Below are 21,534 nucleotides of genomic sequence, written 5' to 3'. Positions count from 1 at the left end.
AAAGCCATCTGTTTAAATCCAGTGCTTTTTGACCTGGAACATGGTGCATGAGTTACACAATAAGTACTGAGAGCAGAGCTCCGCATAGCCAACATATACTTCTACAGTTTACATGTTATGATAAAAAGCCATAAAGGTGACTAGACTTCCCACACAGACCAAGTTCTGCATCCAGAAGACTGCGAAGTAATGCAGACTGATGCAATGTGTACTGTGTGCCACTTTCACAGTATCACATTATTTTAATATTACAGACAGATCTCAGCTCAAGAACCTTCCTCATGACTCCTCAGCTAGATGGAAAAGGCTGCACTTTTTGCAAAGTCACGCAAGTTGAAGAGCACTCCATGCAATTTCAAGAGGCACAAAAAGGTTTTCTTTCCTTTCTGAAAAAAAAAGTATTTGCAGAATCTGTTTATAGATTATTGTAAACAAGCTCAGAAATAGAACATAATTGTACTCGGTGTTCTAGTGAAATTGAACTGCTCTATTCTGCGGTGGTGTTTCCGCCCCAAGAGAGACACATCATGCTACTGATGTACTTTAAGATTTTCTTTCACATGCTCTCAAGACATACCTTACTTGAAGTCCAAAATACAACAATACCTGGCTACTCTCCATAAATAAACTGCCATGTCCCAGATTGCTGCTTACATTTGGACCCCTCCCCATGAAAATGCATCATCCAAAACCAAACTGGAGCTGATGGATGGCATCTGTGGGCTTTTAGTGCAGCTCTAAACACAGCAGCACCCGACTGTCCCTGAAGCGGGTATTCTTACACAATCTACTATTGGGAAGGCTATTAGTGTACTCTGCGTTGCACCTGGAAGGCTTATATGGAGTGCCTTAATTCATTTTTCCCCAGCTCCCTCCTGTCTCAGCAATCAAAACCATTTCTTTTCATCTTGCTTCATCAGCTCCTCCATTCAGCACCATAAACTTTCAAGCAACAAATGTGAAATGAAGCAATCCAACAAATATTTAAAAAGCACAATAACATCTTCATAGTGTTACCTTGTCCATCTTTTGTTTCAAAGTTTTCTTTTCACACAATTTCAGAAATGAAAGGAACACCTGAAGATGTAACAGTGGTTGCTGGTCATACCTACAAGATTCCTGGCTCATATTTTACAAAATGACTATCACACAAGGAGGCAATAACTGTTGTACAGTAATAGCTCATCAGAAGGTCTAATTATTCAAACTTGTCAATTAACAACATACTTCTATGAAATCCACACTTGTAGTTGATACTAGCTTGTAGTCCTTTTCTTCTCTTAAAATACATTGTAAATGACCCAAATAACAACATATTTGTTTCTGAAAATTAACTTCCTTTGAACATCAGGTGTTTGCCAGCCTTTGATTCCTACATGAATAGTTGTCTTAGGAATATACACACATTTTACAGTACTAACAGGACAGTGCAAACCACATTGTTTTCCTCAGAATATTTTGCATTTACTGGAAGCTATCAACGCGATGTTGTTAGGCCGAGAAAGGAAGAGCAAGCTGTTTACTCAAGATCCCCTCCATTAAGATATAGCCAGATCACATTAGGGGAGTTGCCAATTTTTCTTCCAAAGAGCCAAGTATCATTGTCCTAAAACTTCAGTGTTTCCAGTTCCCGCTGATGACAGATAAATTAGACTCTGCTTCCCTCCTGTTAAAAGATAAAGCTGTCTTAAAATTTTACAGCAGGTAAAAAGATCAACATCTCAGCATTGTATTCTTCCTCTGAGATCCAGATTTGACAAAAATCTTGCAAGAAGTAAGAAAAAGCTTGGAAAAATATGTTTTTATGGAGTGGTCACTTGATAAATCCTTTGATCAGGTGCTTTTGAAAGTCACTGTAAGAGACCCAATACACCTGCACTAAGTATTAATACATAACTGTATTAGAAAAGTGAAGAGAACAGAAAAACAGATGGGACAATAGGTATCCGAGTTATCTAACAACATATTCAAAGGAATGTATTCAGTGCGGAAAACACGCCATTAACTCACAGACTGCCTGCAAAACAGCATTTCATTGCAAATGCCATCATGGGCTATAGGAACACATCAGCTGCAGAGCAGGTTCCAGACTCACTGCCTTGCCCCCAGCAGCCCTGCAGTACCATCCCACACAGCACCACTTCACACCTCATGTCACTTGTTTGTGCTTTGGGTCATCTTAACTAGATCTCATTTCTTCATTTAAACATCGGCATCTTCATCAGCTGTTCTCTTGTCACTTTAGCTGCTCCAGGGCAGGCAAGCGTGCTCCTTGTGTTGATGGTCAATAGTGAATTGGCATGTCCTGACATAAAAACCAAGATGTCACTATCCTTTTTAGATAAAGCTGCAGATTCATTCCTACACGGAGAAGAGTTGTCAAAACATAGATAAAAAGCACCATCATCAAGACAAATGGAGCTATGGGATCAGTCCTGAAAGCCATCCCAGAGCCAAGCCAAGGTGCCACCCCAGAAATACCTAAGAACAAGAAGCCATAAGTTTTAGCAGTGTTTCCAGATTGTAAAAATTGCGTGATGGTTCTCCCTGCTGACAAAAATTGTTATGTTTATGTCCTTTAACAAACTCACTACAGACCTACAATGGTAGATCTCTAGATGTGCAGCCTGGGCCAACAAACTTTTGGTCATCTCAGTCTGGCACTATTACCTGGCCTATGCAGGAGCTGCTGATTGAGCTGAGCAGCAGTGATCATCTAGGAAAACACTAGTAACCAAGGAGAAACAGCCAAAATTCATCCTTCTGTTCCTTCTCCATTAGCCATACTACAGTATTACCAACACTTCTCTAAAGCAGCAGTCAGATCATTTACCTGCATCATCTGGTTTATTTATTTATATGTCATAACAGCAACCAGCACCAAAGTCTTACATGATGCCTGACAGGAGTTTGGAAATACTAATGATGCAATTATGAACAACAAAAGAAGAAATTAAAGGAATTTCATTAATTTGAGTCTCAGTCTCAAAATTCTTCTTATTCCTATATAAGAAAGCAATGCAGGAAAAAAAAAAAAAAAAAAAAGAAAAAAATCACAGCATTGAAAAGACACAGCGTCAGACTGATTGAAAATGGAAGATATTCTCAAGATTCTTGCTAGTTCTTCCACTACTACAGTGAGAGCAAGCTGGCTGTACCAATAGGAAACAAAAAATTAGAAATCACCAAACAGACCTAGCCTCAGTGCCTTTCCAAACAGTGTCTGCATATTAGTGCAATATATGGAGAACTGTAATCAATAAGAAAAGGTACCTGTAAGAGTATACACAAAGACTCTTGATAATACATGTTGGCCCATGATCATGAGCATTCCTGAACCTCCTACCATTTATTTGTATTACCATTTGATAAAAATCAAATTTGATCGACATCGTACTTTATTCAGTTGCAAATTATAACAATACACCCCAAAAATTCAAAATCTGTTCTCTTTTCAGGGTTAGGAAATTGCTGTTTTAAGCCTACCCCATCTCTTCCTACAGTAAATTTTCTATTATTCCTTTTTGTTCTTCCACACTTCCCCACAAGTTAAGGCCTGGTTTCTTTTAGAAAATGGTAAATCAGACAGACAACCATCAAACACTGAATTGCAGCTAAGCTGTACAGTTCCTGCTGTCACACCCCTTCCAGAGTGACTGATTTCTGACCTTCACAATATTTCCAAAGTATTCCATATTTAAACACTTACTTGCTGAGGAAACCCAAAAGGGAGTGGTGTGTATTCAACATTTCTAAAATGCAGATATCACAGACTTACAGGATCTCCAAAAGAAGGTGGAGGGTGATACAAGGATGATGCTCTATGGGATACAATAACAGACTAGCTGAAGGAAAAAAAGATTTCAAGGAAAGATTCCTTGTAATGCCAACTTCTTCGCCCCCAAAACTATGTCAGCAACAGGGACTGCCAGTATTTCAGCCACAACTAACATACAAGTGGACTGGGCCTTTTTGTGTTGCTTTTTAAGCTTACATGAAACTATTATCAAATATTTAGAAATACCACCGGAAAAAAAAAGCTGCCTGAATTATAACAGTCTACAATAAATAATTGTGTATATGATTCTGTACTTTACAAAATAACCCAGCATCAGCTCCATGAACAGTGTTCACATAGAAAAAGAACATTTTTCTTAAGTCTACAAAAGTCAGCCTCCAATGACTGTATGTCAAATGGAAATGTCAATCACTTCCACAGAATGCTAACTCCTACAGGTTATATTCCAGTGGGACTTACAAAATTCCACCACTTTTTTTTGGTTCAGGTTCTGGATAACTACCACCAGAGTTTTAAAGACGGGCCTCTTGTACATAATCGTCTAAAACTCCAAAGAACTTCTACAAATCCCCTTTTTCCATGGCTTGCATTTGAGGAGATTGGAAGCTATAAATAGGTCCAAAGAAATAAAACCAGCATGAAACATTTAGTGTTAACCATCCAAATTTCCATGACAACGGCTTCAATGAGCTCACCTCATTGCTACTACAGCAGCAGACCAATGGTCCAGTAAATGCACAGAGGCAACTGTTATGATCTAATAGAAGTAAGATATTTGGTTACAGAGTTCCCTGAAATAAAAACTCAAAACCCCCAAAACCTTTGATTGAAAAAGTAAAGGGCTGTTCAGTTTAGCTCCACTTCGCCACTTTGAGTAGCTGGAAGCGTGCCTGTGCAACTACGTGCAAACAGTCTCTTCTCCCCAAACCTGACATTTCACAGGATATCTGTACCTGAAAATCCTGCTTGGTTACTACGTATCAAAGGTTCCCCTCGGAAAAAACATGTTTTTGATTACAGTGATGATGCTGTAAACACACAAAGAAAAGCATTCACATGCCCAAACCCAGCAACTTCTGAGCTGGGAAGAAGCTTTCAGATATTTCAGTCAAGATTCATTTTTGGTTTGTTTTTTTCAAGTGTGACCACTTACACACACACTGTCCTGAGAATGGAAGGCAATACTTGTTTGTACTCTCTTTTCCCAGTGCTTCAGTTAGTGGCAGAGAGAAATCTAGCTCACAGAAACTCTGGACAACCCCCTCAGGCCTAAAATTCTCATAAAGCAGTAGCCAAAAGGTCAACATCCCAATAAAACATAAATTCCCTGATGGTCTCCCATTCCTTGAATCAGGGCCATCTACTGGAAAGCCATGCATGTGCTGTTTGTCCAGCTTCTCTAGCTGGATTCTCAAGTACCATATAACTGTGACAACTTCACTATTTTAATTTGGCCCAGGAATGTGTTTGAGATGGGATTTTCCCAATCCACTCCTTATGTGACGGGTTGCATTGTGGAGCTGTTTCAAAGTGCCTGAACCAACCCCCATTTAAATAGAACTAAACATTCATTTTGTGACACTTTTCACTGCAAACAGGTGTTTGGTTCACAGCACCAAATTCGGGCTAGTCCAAAGTAAAACCCACTTCCCTGAACCAGGAACACAACTTGTCCTCAGCACCAGCAGATTCCCTTGAACAACATGGTGCTGTGTCCTGCTCACTAGTGTAGATGGAACCTGCAGGTGATTTCATCTAGTCTGGTAACTGCAGCTTTCCCACATCTGGCCAGCCAGCCCAGGAACACCAACCTGGCCTTTCAGGAACTTGCAGACACAAAGAGAAGAGAGGAAGCACAAACCCAGTTGTTAAGTTGTAGTCCACCAGGGACTTGAACCTCCCTCTTGCTTCTCAGTAAACAAACCATGTTTTTCAGAAAGATTTTGCTTTAAATATCTCCTATTAAAACCTTATGCATTAATTAATCTCAGGATTTGTTATTGTAACTTGGTTAAAAAGTAAGAATAACTAAAACCAATTCAGATATAACTCAGTACAAATAACTCGGTGATAAAACCAATACATAGTAGTTAGTCATTCCGTGCCTTGGCTTCTGCTCTGAGTTCCAGCTGCTCTCCCCAGCAATACTGCCTTACCTTCCCATACAAATTAGTAAGCAAGCTCCTATTTGGGCACATCTTGACATAATTTGTATATCTTTACTGATATGTAAAATACTAACAAAATCAAGGGTGAGGGTTTTTTTCCTCAGTCATTGCCATCCATTAATAGTTCAGTTCAAACAGTTAAGCTGTAAAGGCTTTTAATTAAAACAAACAAATAGCCAAGCTGTAACTCAATTAACAGTGTTTCTATTGAAGACTTAATAAGTCACCAGTCGGCCTCTGCACACCACATACAGCCTCAGCTCCTTCAGCTTTAAGAAGTCTTTTAAACCACTTCATCCTAAAATCTTCAGTATTTATTAGCTGGCACAGTAAAAAAGTTCCAACATCCCTCTGAAGCCGAGGATTTTCAGAAATGCTGCAGCTTCTATATTCAGGATGATGGGAAATTACAAACTGGAACTGTCCTGCAGCTCTGTGAGCCCATCTCTGAAGATGGGCAAAGCACCTCTTTCTCTTAAAGGTATTTATACTTGGGGAACCCAGAGCCAAATTGCCGCTTTTGCGTTTTCAGAAACACCTCTAACACACATAAAAGACTGTTCTATTATAGTAGCCTTCCAAAAAGAAGGCAATTATGTGAAACAGTGTTTTAGATCACCAAATGTAAAGCAAATCAAGTTAAACTGTGGTGCTACACATACATATGGCAAAAACCCCAAACAAACCCTTAGCTGTACTGTCTGACTCTGATGGGACCTGGAGCTTTCACTGATCCTGCAGGATTTACTAATACTTTTGCCTTTGGTTTGGCCCAAAACATGTCCACAAGACAACAGCTAATAGCAGCAACTTCCAGAGTGCTTTTCAGCAAAGGAAAGCAAACAGTTTTTGACTGAAGTCTAAAATTTCTGTTTTGAGTTGTGGAGGAGGACCTATACAAAACAGCAAGCTCAGCTACCTTGACAGGTTTGGCTTGTTATTAAATCTGAAGGTCAACGTGAACCCTAAAGTAGATACTCATAAGAAATTAATTCTGAAAGGCATAAATGATTCAAAAGAAAAGCCTTGGTAAGCTGCAACTTACATGGCCAGGAATTTCACTATGGAAAGCCCTAGTCCTTACTGAGCACCTGTGATGTACTTCACAAATGCAAAGGACACTGCCCTACAATGCTGCCCAGCCACATAAAAGCCGTGCAAGTCAGACCGTGCTCTGGCCCTCTCCCATCAAACTGAGGATGTCTAAGCAGCCAGGTGGAATTCAGGCCTGGCGTGCAGAAAAAGAAACGGAAAGACAAAAAAGAGAACCAAACAGCTCCAATGGTAACATAACTGCTGAGTAACAGAGGGGTTTCACCATAGGACTGGCTTCATTTCAAATGCTGAGCACATATTCCTCAGTCATCGCCCAGACCCCCGCAGGGCGAGGTGGGGAGTGACTGGCATACAGAAAACAGGGTGTTTCAACTTCTCGGCATTCTACAACAATCTGTGCTTACCTGAAAGCTGTCAGTTGGTAACATTTTTTCCCCAAACAAATACTGACCCGGAGAAACACACTGAGCAGAAACCTAGTGTCCTCTGACAGGGCCCTTGTGTGCACTCGGGCACCGAAGCCCAGCTCTGGCACAAATCTGAACTTGCTCTTTGCAGCGCTGCCGACATCCGGCCCAGGGGACAAGCGAGGGTCTGTCCCTCCACTCGCAGCCTCAAGGCCTTCGCACACATTTGTCTACAAGCAAAATCGCGACATCAGAGCCTTCCCTCCCCAATGACTCCTCATTCTTCCCCAACACTAGTTCTCTATTAACTGTCTGATTCTTGACACAGTATCCAAATCCATTTACAAAAAGGGTAATTGGGAGTGAATGCACTAGCACAAGCAAGGGTTGTACATCATAGGATACCACTACTGTCTATTCACCTCCCCAAATAATTTACCATCTTAGCAGCAAGGTGGGCTTAAAAGTAGGGTATACTGGAAGTTAGCATTAAATGTCTGGATAAGAGGACTCCTTAAGAGACCAAATCCCAATTAATTTTGCTAAAATGCAAGTCCTTCACTTAGGGATTAAAGACACCCAAATGTGCTCAACTTTGCTGGAAGCTGTGAGGAATAAAGGAAAGAGGCAAGTCAGTACACCTAGAACAAAAAATCCACATGAATGAGTGTGATATACCCTAAAACAGACCAGGGAAAAAGCCAAGACCACCCTCTCAGAACATTCTTAAAAACGAGAAGAAAAAAAAAAAAAAAAGATGGAGGGAGATTTCTCTGGCTTCCTGATTTTCAGTCTCTCATTCCTTCTCATTCTCTTCCAGAAGTCAAATTAATTTCATTTGTAGCTTCTGACCTAAACTAAGAAGTAGATCATTACTCCCACATTATCCCCCAGAGGTCTATTAGGCACTCTATTATTTAGGGAATAGTGAACATAATAGCAAAACATCAGGAAGATCAGTTTGAATGCAGCATATTAAGTTATATCAGGATTCCAAGAAAAATGAGTGGTAATTCCAATATTATTGTAATTACTACTTCAGTAATGTTTCATGGCACAAACCAAGCAACTAAGTCTTGCTGCACTGAATAGCACAGCAACTTTCTTTTTTGATCCCTTGAGAGCTTCCCAAACTGTCTTAAGCTCACAAGCAATTCTGACTCAGCAGTCCTTGGGGAAAAACAAACAAACAAACAAAAAGAAAAAACAAACAAACAAACAAAACCAACAACCCACCCCAACCCATTTCTTGCTTTGCTATTGGGAATTTCAGAGTACCTATTGTGAATATATCATAAAATTCGACTTTGAGAGCAGAAGAAATCCAAATGATACCAGCTTCTCAGTGCAAGATCCCAGACGAGCCAAGCCTGCTGGGGACAGCACACTGCAAACCCACCCGCTTTGCTGCCAGTGCTGGTGGCCCATTCTCAGAGGTTCCTCATCTGCTGTGAGACACCTCACTGCTCTCGGCTCCCCTCAGGACAACCTGCTCTTCTGCAGCTTGGAAGCAGCTGAACCAGGGTTGATTGATCTACACCAGCAAATCCATTATTTAAAATCAAAGTTTCTTCTATAATGTAACCTTGCTTTGCATTTTTAACCTTAGTTATTTTCTTTACTGGTTCCTTGTTAGTTTATAATCCTTTAGACAAAACAAGCTGAAGCTAAACACAGCTTTTATGTTATACACGGTACTCCTTTTTTTATCTAGAAAGACACACTACGCATAAATTGCTTAATTAGCTGAGAATCTAAGGACATATTTACTCAAATTTTCTATTTATACAAGTTATTACACTAAGAACTGTTTTTTACTTCCTATTTCTTCAGCAATTAATTCTTTAATTCTTGTTTCTGTCAAGTTGCTTCTGAATAGAAGCTTGCATTATAAAATGAAATAAATTATAGAGAACTAACACTTTTTTTTAAACTAAAGCTGAATTAGATATGATTGAAACAGAAATAAAATTACTCTTAACTATCACTGTACTATTATCTCCTACTAATGAATTAATGCTGTGCAAGTACACCATAAATCAGTAAAAATCTGCATTTCTATATTTTTTTAATTTGCAGACTGAAAGCTTTTATGTTTTTCAACTCCAAAATGATTTCTTTACTTTTAGTAACAGCTATTGCTGAGAACTAAATTGCATATAGATTAAAATATCTCTGTTTATATACAAAAGTGACTGTGTTGTCTACTCACAACAGTGCAAAGTTAGTTTATACCTCCAACAAACTATATTTCAAGGTGGTTAGTCAGAGGTTTCCCCGAATCAGTTGTGTGACTTTGTATAAAACCATACAGGAAAAACAGATATAACTGTTATTTTTTTATTTAAATAATTTTAGGAGACTAAAACAGGAGAATTCATTATCCACCAAGTCATCATTCAAGTGGTTTAGCCAGCATCCATAGGGCCAATGCAGGCAACATCAACCCACATAAGACTCAAGCAAGGCTTTATCCTCCAGCCCAGAACGGGCCCCACAACCTGGCCTGGCAGCACCACAAAACTCATCCCCAAGGAGCCTGCGTGTAGGTCAGAGATGAGCTGGGTAAAACAGCACATTAAAAGCTGTAATGAAGACATATTAAAAGGTTACGTTTATATAAACACTAGGAACCGATTTTATAGCATGTGGGAGCAAATTACTTCACTTGTAAGTACCTGCAGACCTGGGGACTTGCATGGTGACACTAAGCACTCGTTACTAGATGGAGGATTACCCATTTTTAAGAAATAGGTGCAAGGGGCCAGCTTCGTTTCAAGGAGCACAGTTTCCTCCCTGCCATGCCCTGCAGTTTTTCCTTGTTCTGGAATGGTCCACCATCTTACAAAAACTGGAAAGGCTTGCATTTGTGTTGAAAGCCTACAGCAGTAGTTCCTACATTTTTACTGATGATATTTTGGCAGGCAGGAAAGCTTTCTCCATTAACAAGCCTCATTTTATATTTCTAAATACACTTCTTTGCTTTCCATCCCAAATTAGCAGTGATGATTAACAGCCATTAAAAGAATAAAACTAAACACTTGTGAGGAACTAGCATTACAATAATTAGTTCTGAAAGCCCAGAAAGCACTCCTGAAAGTAGAGTTAGAAGTGCATTTCTGCAAGAGCTTCTGTTACTCTCTCTAAAAACACGGCCAAGTATGCACGCTGCAAGTTCTGCCTTGTACCTCCTCCAAGACTAACTTGCTCTCTGAGTAGCTGCTTTGTCCAGCTAACAAGTGAACGAGAGGGGAAATTGGCCACCCCTTGGCAGCATCCCTAAAGTATTAACTCGACAGCATCACTCATTTTTGAGAGCAGCCACCTGTATTGGAGACTGGCACACTTGTAAAAGTCAGGATGGAAATTGGCCGGTATCATTCGCTTGGATAACATGGCAAATCAGGCCTTACATCACCCACGATACAGAGCCACAGTGATAACAGGAGAGGGAATCCCATTAAAAAGCCTTCCACCTGGCAGCTCTTTAAACAAAGGAAGAAAAACTAAGTGAGAAGAAGAAAGTATGCATTACTATTTCTCAGGGCATGACTAAAATCAAGCAGGATCATTTTAAGACAGAATAGAGCACATCCTTCTATCTGAGAATCTGAAGGAGAGTAATATACTGCCCTCTTACTATCTTCCCAGGTTAGGTATTTCACCTATTACATATTCAGGCAGAGGGATACCTAACACTGATTAAGCAACTGACCATTTACACCTGGCAAAACAGAAGGGAGAACCAGGTTTTATATAGCCTGACTGGTAGCAAGGCTGCCTGTTAAACTTCAAGATAAAGTCTTTTTGTTCCCCCAGATAATTCCTCCAAGGAGCCCTCGATTCTTGCCTCTCATACAGCTGTTTCACCCATTTGTCCTCTTCTACACTTTCTACCGTGCCTCACCACATAATATCATTTTAAATTCAGAATGACTGTTACTTTGGAAGAACAAATTTTTTTGAAACATGAGCTAAGAACTATATTCTAGATTTCTTGAACCACCTCTCCCGCTTTGCATCTATAGATAGTTTCACAACTACAGTGGAAAATCCTTCTGAGGCCCAAGACACACAGATGTAGAAGCCAGCACAACACACGCATTGTCATACTTAGACAAATAACTCACTAAAAGCTAACTTACTGCTCTTCATAAATCCAGAGTACGACAAACAGTAAAAAAAGTCCAGAACAAACAGTGGGAGTGCTGTTACACATTCTCCAGAGCACACAAGAAACGTTAAGAGTTGAGGAGACCACACCTTCTGTGCAGTCTGAACTACAGCTCTCCCCTTCCACAGACCCGCGGCAAGGCACAACAGCCGTCCAGAAAGGCAGCTTCATTTTGAACCCTGCAACCCAAGCCGTGAGTTATTTCAATCTGCCTTTACTTTTCACTTTGAGTCCTCCTCCCTTTCCCTGGCTGAACAATACAGCAGGGCTCTGCTCCCTTTCCAGGGGTGGTTGACTTGCCTTGAAATGAAACGCGAACATCCGCAAACTCTTAGGCTGGACTTTATTTCCCGAGAGCGGAGGACGGCGGGCGCGGTGCCGCCTACCTTAGCCACCCAGCTGAACAATGGTGACATCCTACGAGCTCCGGCGCGGCGGCCGGCGGCGATCCCCGGCTCCGACCGCTCCTCTCCGCCTCTCCCCGCCGCCTGCCGGGAACGGAGCCAGCTCGCCCGGCCGCACAAAGTTTCCCCGCGACCGCCTCCGGGCGCTGGCCGGCGGCACCGTGAGCTCGCCGCGCTGGGGAGGCTCCCGGCGGCGGCGCCGGCTGCTGCTGCCGTGCGGCAAAAGAAATGCAGGGCCGGGCCGGGCCGGGGCCGTGTCCCGCCCCCGCCGCGCTCCGCCTCCGCGGGCCGCGCTGCGGCCGCTCATCCCGGGAAGGCGGGAAGGGAGCGGGCTCGCCCCCCAGCAACCCGCCCGAAAACGCAGACGACCGCCTGCTACCTCATCGCGTTGCCCTTTTACGTAATTCAACGCAGAAGACAGGATTCTCAAGTATTAAAAAATAAAATAATATCCCACGTGGTCCATGTAACTTTCTGGGAACATGCTGGCATCGAACTCACGCTTAACATTAAAAGATCAAGCAAAAAATCATCTCTTTGAAGCCACTGTGAAATGTTGCATTTCCAGTCAGGCTCACCATTCATGTTAGCTAATGGCATTTGACATCAAACACTAGCAGCTCTACATCCAGAAATAAGCTCTCAAATAAGATCATTTAAAAAACAGCATAGCACAAGTCAATAGTATGCATGTTTCTGTCAAGTCAAGCTGTGTCACCTGCCACCCAGACAGGAAAGGTGTTCATTCCTGTTGTCACTCCAGCTGGACTGCCAGTGAACACACACTTCTACTCAGCTGCTGTAGGGTTGCCTGAAAATTTTCCTCAGGGCGGCACAGAACTAGCCAGAAAAGGCTGGGTTTTCACAGGAGACACATTGGGCCCAACCCCCAAAAGCCCTTTATTCTCCATCACTTCAGAGAAACAAAGTAAAGAATTTGCAAAATCATAACAGGAAAGCATAGGGGGCTGTTCTGCTCAAAGTTGGATGTTGAAGTGACAAATTCAGCTCTTTGCCCAAAGACACTCTCACCTAGACAGTCACCCCAGTGGGATGGTGTCCTGCATGTGCTCACATTTGCACACTCAGGGCTGAAGGAATGATTTACGGGTTTAAAGCAGACACCTTCCCACTGGTCTAAGTTCTTAAATGTCCACTGGAGCACAAAAGTGACACCCACGCACATGGGCTGGGAAGAATCAGAGCCAATCTCACAGCTCATGGAAGCAGAAAAGGGGCTGTTTTGGCCCCTTTCCCAGACTGCACGATCCTTCAGCCCTGGGTTTGGTTCACACAAAGCGGACAAGGCAGCTGCCGACAGAGCTGTATCACCTCCTAATGCTGTGCTGGCGAGTGTTGTAGCACGAGCTGTGTGTGTGATAATGGGCCACAGTGGGCTGAAGTGGCAACACAAAAGAAGTTCTTCTCGGGTTCCACCTGCAGCATCTGTGGTACTCAAGCATGACACTTCCATTGACTTCCTCCTGAAGAACAGAGAATCGCAAACCAGCAAAGCAGAATGCTGATGCAGAACAGTAACACCTACCCAGAAAAAGCAGAATCATAGAATCATTTCAGTTGGAAGAGACCCTCAGAATCATTGAGTCTAACCATGACCTAACTCTAGCACTACACCATGTCCCTAAGAACCTCGTTTAAATGCTTTTTAAACACCTCCAGGGATGGTGACTCCACCACTTCCCTGGGCAGCCCGTTCCAATATCTGACAACCCTTTCTGAGAAGAATTTTTTCCTAATAATCAATCTAAACCTCCCTGGCACAACTTGAGGCCATTTCCTCTTGTCCTATCACTTGCTACTTGGGAGAAGAGACCAACACCCTCCATGCTACAACCTCCTTTCAGGTAGTTATAGACAGAAGATAAGGTTTCCTCTCAGCCTCCTTTTCTCCAGGCTAAACAGCCCCAGTTCCCTCAAACGCTCCTCATCAGGCTTGTGCTCCAGGCCACTCACCAGCTTTGCCGCCCCTCTCTGAACTTTTTCTAGTACCTTGGTGTCTTTCTTATGATGAGAGGCCCAAAACTGAACACAGTATTCAAGGTGGGGCCTCACCAGTGCCGAATACAGCGGCATGATCATTTCTCACAAAACAAAGGATTGCGCCAGTGAAGCGTGATGCCTCTGTCATGACCAACACATCGCTGACAGTCCAAGAATGGAGGTGTTGGACTGTGGTGGGTGTGAGAGCTGGTGCACAGCGGTGCACAAACAGTCCTGGCAGCACTGTGACCCAGCTGAGCTGGTGGTAGTGGGACTGGGGAAATCTGCTACCCCTGGATGGAAGCACTCTAGCTAAATACTAGCTTACTCATCTGATAAATTAAGTCTTGACCTTTTTTGTTGGCTTGCTCAAAGACACATAGAAAATCAGGGGAAGAAATTTGATGTAGCAATTTGAAATCTGTTTCCTGAGCAACATTTACCAGGGAGCCACAAAATACTAACCAATATAACCAATAAATCAGTATACAACTTACTTACTTACCACAACTTACAACTTACCACTTACAGCTTACTTATGGTGACCCAAAGCCTGTCTGGACCTGGTTTTTAATCAACTTAGAACCTACACTACAGTTCCTGGAACTAAAACCACAACAAATACATTGCATATTTTCATAAAATGAGACTAGAGATCCATTTTCTAAAAGTTCTATAGGTTAAAGTAGAGGTGATTCACAAGGGTGGCCAAGGGCTCACTCTATCATTACAATAGTGGCCATGGGCAGTTTGATTGCATGGATGCAATAAGCCAAATAATGAGTTAATATGACCTACACTCAGTCTGGTGGTGGTCTCTAAAGATTTATTGGCATGATAGAGGGAAAAAATTTTCGCTACTGCTACTGTTCATCATGTATAGAGCATATACATGAATAAACAACATCTGTTCTCAGGGCTTTAAACTAGGCAAGTTACAAGAACACTAGAAGTATTACCACTTGAAGTATGGAATTGGATCTGCGTTTATTTCATAGAGCAACTGAGAGCAAGAGCAAGGCTGAGTGTTTCTCATTATGTGGTGAGGCACTGGAACAGGCTCCCAGAGAAGCTGTGGATGCCCCATCCCTTGAAGTGTTCAAGGCCAGGCTGGATGGGGCTTTGAGCAACCTGGTCTAGTGGAAGGTGTCCCTGTCCATAGCAGGGGGGTTGAAACCAGATGATCTCTAAGGTCCCTTCCAGCCCAAACCATTCTATGATTCTAAAGGCTGCTTATAGTTGCACTATTCAGTGGTAGCATTAGAGTTGCATTTCTCTAACACTGACTGTGAACAATAGTATTTCTACATAATTATTTCTTCCCTTTCTTTGAGAAGATCCTGCTTGCTTGGGAGTTTTCCCAGCTCTCCCTTCCTGACTGGCACCCTTCCAAAGTTTTAAACTAACAATACATATATCTCCTCTGAGCCCACATTAAATGCTGATGTCAGTCAGGAGATCTGGCTTCTCGCCCTGACTGCAACTGGCTCAAAGAGCCATCCCCACTATGTTACTTCACACTATTTAGCTTCTAAACCTGTTGCATGCAATTGTTCTAGTGATGTTTGTAGGATTTTAAACACCCTCCGAAACCTTCTACATGGTTCTTTAGGACTGGGAGAAAGATTGGTCTTGTGGTAAAGACACTGAATTAAGAGATAAAGTAACAGCGAATGAATTCCAACCTCTGCTGTTAACAGGACTTTCAGGCATGCCACTTCACCGCTCGCTCTGCTTTAGTTCATCTCTTAAGTAGAGATGATATCTGCCAGCCTTGAAGGAAGGAGTGGGCACACACTGGCATTTGGGAAACAGCTGGCAGTAAGGCTTAAGTGTTCAGATATAAAAATGTTTAGTAATGCATGAAATTCTTCAGTGTAAACTAAAAGGTCACTGTGTTGTTCACCTTCCAAAAAAAGACAGATTTAGCAATGTAGTAAGAACAATAACTGCACTCATTTTTCAGGATGTTCAACTTTCTAAAAACCGAACCTCTGTATTTTTCTATTTTAAGTTTGGTTTCTGCAAATAACTGTCTCTCCAAAAACACTATATATCCATTTTGAGTAAATGGAAAAATTCAAGGCCAGGGAATAACATCTGTATTGCATAAACAGTAAGTAGCACTTGACCCAACCTTATCTAAGTGTATGATCTTTTAAAAAACAAAGCAAACCCCTCATTCCTATGAACAGCTCCATGTTACCATGGAAAATATTAGCAAGATAGTTGTGGCTGTTTATAAAATAGTAGAAATTAAAATAGTTCAAAGCCACAACTTAAAGCTTACATCATCAGAAGGATGATCTTTCAGTTTTACACATGCCCTTCGTAAATTAACACATACACAAATACCCCTATCATTTGTCCTCCAAAGCAGCTCTGTATTAAAAGGAACCACTTGTAGATAAAGAGAAGGATGTGAGATGTAAGGAAATATTAAGAAGAAAGGAAACTACAGTTGAACTTTTAACTCAAAAGAGGACCATTTTCTGACTCATTCTCCGATTTCAACTTTCTTTATGTTTAATGGCTTTAAATAGTTTTGAGAGTCTTCACAATATGTCACTGGTGAATGAAGCCTCACGAGAAGTTGCAGCACGGTATAGCTGCAAGTGAATTACCCAAGAACTGGCTTGTCCTGTTGCTTTTGTGTTAACTCTAGTGGTGGATTTACAGCAGAACTAATTCCCTCTCAAAGCTTTTTCCTCTGAATTGTACTTAAACATGTTTTGGCAGCTATTCTCACGAATTATCCCCTCTGCCCACATTCCCTGTTACAAGTTTCATTTCCATCTTCCTTTCCTGTACACAAGAAGGTCTTTGCAAATTTAGATGAAAAAACACAAAAGAATATGCCTGCCAGTAATTATCAGTATCTATTATTTGGCCTTTGTATAAAAACACACACAATTTTTATCCTTTATTACTTAGTTTTCACTGTTCATTAGGATTTCCTTGAGTCTTGTCTCATCCCTTCCCATTCCAAGTAGTAGGCTAGATAGATTCTCCTTTATGAGAGTCAAAAGATAGAAAGTAACTACTGTGAGAGTATTGTTTGTCATGTGGATTCAGAATATAACGTTTCAATTCTTAGCTACAGCTGTATTAAAAGATACCAAAACAAAGGTGTCTATTTTGAAAACCCCACATATTTATGGCACGTCTGTATGATGCATGATGAGATAAATGGTTCATCTGGATCCACTGAAGGAAAATAATAATGAAAACCTCTGGATTTCATCCTATGCAAAGACTTCATCAAGCCTGACTAGCTGGCTTCTGAAAAGATACTGTAGTGATGAAAAGAACGAGCTTTGTTGCTTCTTTTGGCTAAATGATAAACAATCTCCTTTTTTCTCAATACAAAATAAAAAATTAATCACAAAACCAAACCACCTTACCAAACAAGATCTGCATCAGCCCACTGATGAGAGACAACAGCAAGACCTGCTGGCTGACCACTGTCCCCTTAATGCAAAGCGCAGAGGAGCCCACTGCCCCGGGCTGCACATCCACGCTGAAGATGAAATTCAGCTCTCATCAAAGAAAACGGGATGATTTCCTTGATGGTTTTCAGATACTCAATGGAAATGGAATTGATAATGTTTTGGGTAATCTTTTTCGTGCTGTTAGTGAATTAAAAGCATAAACTGAAGTATTTGGCTATCAGCTAACCAGTAGCAGATATGAAAAACACAAGACATCGGGCTGGTGCCCGGTGATAACATGCCCTGTGTGGCAGACACAAAAGAACAATTCCTCACCAGAGTGCTGGGCACTGACTCAGCAGTGGAGCCCTTCCAAGCTCTCCTGTAGGTTTCAGTTTTTATACAATTGTCTTTTTGGCCACAAAATTTGTAACTGCTAAAATGCTTTGATTCAAGTGGTATTAGCATTTCCCACTCAGAAACAAAAAGCAGTGTTGGTGATGCGTTATCTGTCCTCTTCCCTACCAGCAGTATCCACCCATAAGAGGGTTATCATGTGCTGAGGCTCATTTGGGATCCTGGATCTCAGTGAGGGACTGAGGGAAGGAGGGATCTGTGAAGGGAAAGTTGATCCTACACCATACAGGAGAGAGGCACAAGAGCCCACAGGCCATGTTGCTCAGCTGACAGTAGAACGAAGTCCTACTTGGCTAAATGCTGTCCTGCAAGCAAGGTTAGATCAACTAGAATGAGGTCATGAGAGTAAAATGATAATGACGATAAATTATGACAAAAGGCATCATGAGGCTGAAGTAGCTTTCCTAGCTGCTACCATTATCTAAAGGTTCATCCCCGTGGGCCTGTTTTGGACAAAGAAGTATTCAGATTTTCTTTTTTTCTTGGAAAATGTGTACAGATTGTTTCTTTTTTTTCTTGGAAAATGTGTACAGATTGTTTCTTTGGTTTTTTGCTTGTTTTTTTTTCCCCCCCTATCGTAAGGCAGTTCTGGGCAGAAGCAGATGCTGGGCTGACCAGTCAGGTATCTTGAGTGGAATGGATCATCTCAGCATTTGATTCAGAAAGTTCAGAGTAGAAAGGTCTTGGTGAAGTCCTTGACCAAACAAGGGAGTGGAGAAAACACTACTCATGGAAAGCAAATACCATCATCCTGTAAGGGATCTCTCTTTGCATAAGGGTGATTGCTACAGAGAATTTAAAACCAGAAAAAAAGTAGCTTTACCTTCAACAGCTGAAGCTGGCTACAGGATGTAAAGCTGTTAAGAGGACACTTGTAGATGTAGAGTAAGAGAGGTAACCAAGGCTATATATCATCAGTGAACAATAAACACAATCTAGCTTTAGGGTCTCAGTGCTCATTCATAAACATTAAGGCCACCTGATGCAAAACGCTTGTCTGGAGTAAAAACATCCTGCCACTTCAAACACTTTCGAAAACATTTATGAGTAAACTTTGGATTGGCAAACTTTATGCTGGATTGAGTATTTTTTTGTCTTCCCACAGAGAGTGAAAAAAAGCTTAAAGCTGTCAGGAACTCTGCCATGGGTTCTGACTAATTCCCCTCTAGCATGGTCATATGTCTGCGTTTAACCAAGATCTAATGAGCACTGCTGATTGATCCAGTTGTGATCAACTGATCAGATCTCTGTAAACGAGCAGAAGACCACAGCCTGAATTTGCAGGTAAGTCCAGGCAGACTTGTGAAGAGGTCACTTTGATCTGAATGGATGGATGCAAAAAACCTACAAGGACAATGTGGCAAATGAACCACAGGGGAAACTCAGCACATAGCGGGGAATCGCCATACAGGCACATCAGAGGTTCCACGCATTTATTCTGTTTTGCAATGATGGGTTTTCTGGCAGCTGTGGAATTGGAGCAGGCAGAGTGGAGCACAAGCAGAGCAAACTGCAGAAGCAGATCACAGAGCTCAAAACAAATGGGGATGCTCCCAGCGTGCACTGACAAAGACACAGGTCAAGCCCTTGAGATCATCAACTAGGTCTTGACTGTCATTGAGACAGTTAGAAACATCCTATTTTTCTCCCTGCAGGACAATATTTCTTGCTCTTCTCAGTGTCACCAAGCTAAGGGACATCTAGCTGAGCTCTCCGGGTGGCTTTGGGAGAGGGAGCAGCAGCCACCACAGGGATGACACACACCTGCACACACACTCTGACACTACTGGGTAAACCATAAAATATTAATGACGTAAGACTGCTTATTTTAAAATTCCCCCCGACAATGCGAAGTGAAGGATGTGACAAATAGGGATTAATGTCCACTGGCACCAGATGCATGGCCGTGGAAGGACTTTACACCCTTTTCCTCCAGGCTCCCGCTGCTTCCTTGCAGTTACCACTGAAAGGTCTCAGCAGAAAAAACAAACAAACAAAACTCTCAAAGTTTAAGGAGCATTTTCTGAAATGCAATTAATTAAAGTTTATACTTAAAATGTTCCTTAATCTTGAAACTTATATGGTTGATCTAAGTTGCTCAGATGGGAAAAAAGATCCTTCATTTGAAAATATGTCTCATTTCCTTGGTGGAGAAGCACTGTGTCACACTGGCTAAAAAATTTAAATACTAAGCACTTCTACTTCCAATAATGGATAAGTTATATATAAGTCTAGAAAGTGTTGAGGAAAACCAGACTGTGAACAGAAAATGACAACTCTCACTTGACTGGTTAAAATCAGAACATAACTATAAAGCTCATCGATTCCCCATGTGATATGAGAAATACATATACTATGAATGTCTATTACCATTACATGGGACTTTACATTAGTTAAGATGTCCATGTTCCCTTCATCCTATTAGTATGCCCCAGTAATAAATAATATAAAATAAGCAATCTTGTATGCATAATTTTATGGAGTTGTAGCCTAGCTCTTTGTTCACATAATTAACTATAAACACAAAAATAGTCCCACCACCCTAAGAATATTATTTTGTGTGCAATGGGAGGAAACTAGGAAACTACATTGAGTTCCACAGTATGAAGTGCCATGAAAAGTAGCCAATCTTCTCAGTTCTCTACGACTTACTTAATAAATTAATTTCTAACAGCATTGATACATGTCAAAAGTACATTGATTCCTGATAACTAAATTCAGCCGCAATCCCCACAGACAGTACACAGATTCTACTGGACTTTTACTGTAGTTCAGATACTCTAAAGCAACATTCATTTCACTAAACTGAAAAAAAACACAACAGTTCGAATAAAAAAAAAAAAACAAAGTGTTAACCATTCCATTCCCAACTCATAATATTCTCAGTTTTGCTGAAAAGAGCTTAACAATAAAAACTATCAGTTCAGGTTTACCTCTCAGCAGGTGTAGGGTTCAGAAATTACCCACAGGTAATGAAGCTGTATTGCAATTATACATGATGAGCACGTGGGTGTAAAAGCTATTCATCTGAGAAGGATCCAGTCCCGCCCCCACTGAAATCACAGACCAAGTTACTGCTATATCCTTATGCATCTTAAATGTAGATAACAAAAAGAGGAAACAAATACCATATTGTCTTGTTCTTTTCCGCAATCAAGCTGAAGAAATTTTAACTTCTGTAATGTTGCCTTCATATCATAACCCTCCCTGCTCTGGTGCTCTTGGACAAAACCCCGGTGGGAGAACTAGAGCAGCCTGATGGGAAGTCCAGCAGCCCCTCGCAGCGGATGCAGGAGTGATGAAGGAGCGCAGGCAGCAGCTCGCCCGGCCCTTGCTCAGCACCGCTGCTCATCACCAGCCTTTGATTTGATCCAGGCTGCAGCACAGCCCTTCCCAAGGTATTTCCTGTGTAGTGTGGGACTGAGAATACTGCTGAGAACACACCAAAATAATGATTTACATGTATGGTAATTTTGCCTGGTGCATACACATCTGGCTTTATATTAAATTACCTTCAATTTTTATTTTGCTATGTTGTGATGTTGATTATGTTCCTTCTCAGCTGTGTTGTAAGTAGAAAATTTTATCAGCAATGTTCCCTTGCACACCCTTTAAACTTAGTGTTTCTTATCTCTCCCCTTCCTAACTTCTTCTCAAGGCCTATTAACCCATCAAGT

The 21,534-nt window shown here is 41.5% G+C and overlaps 1 protein-coding gene across 17 annotated transcripts in view; it reads right to left on the bottom strand.

The window, feature by feature from the left end:
• Positions 1-21,534, bottom strand: part of TBC1D1 (TBC1 domain family member 1) — a 113,490-nt gene that overhangs the window by 63,230 nt on the left and 28,726 nt on the right. For 2 of the 17 annotated variants that reach the window (XM_021286058.2, XM_065060721.1), the window contains exon 1: positions 11,905-12,043. The exons of 12 other annotated variants lie outside the window; for them this stretch is intronic. In XM_021286058.2, coding sequence (XP_021141733.2) covers positions 11,905-11,925 — 21 coding nt within the window. In that variant the 5' untranslated portion in view covers positions 11,926-12,043. Of the gene's footprint in view, positions 1-11,904; positions 12,241-21,534 lie in introns of those variants that run through there. 3 more of the 17 variants (XM_021286057.2, XM_065060720.1, XM_065060722.1) reach the window with 3 other exon arrangements.

This window comes from Columba livia, chromosome 4 (assembly GCF_036013475.1).
Source record: "Columba livia isolate bColLiv1 breed racing homer chromosome 4, bColLiv1.pat.W.v2, whole genome shotgun sequence".
Taxonomy (NCBI): domain Eukaryota; kingdom Metazoa; phylum Chordata; class Aves; order Columbiformes; family Columbidae; genus Columba; species Columba livia.
The sequence above is the reverse complement of the archived record's forward strand: the minus strand, read 5'-3'. Positions and strand labels throughout refer to the sequence as shown.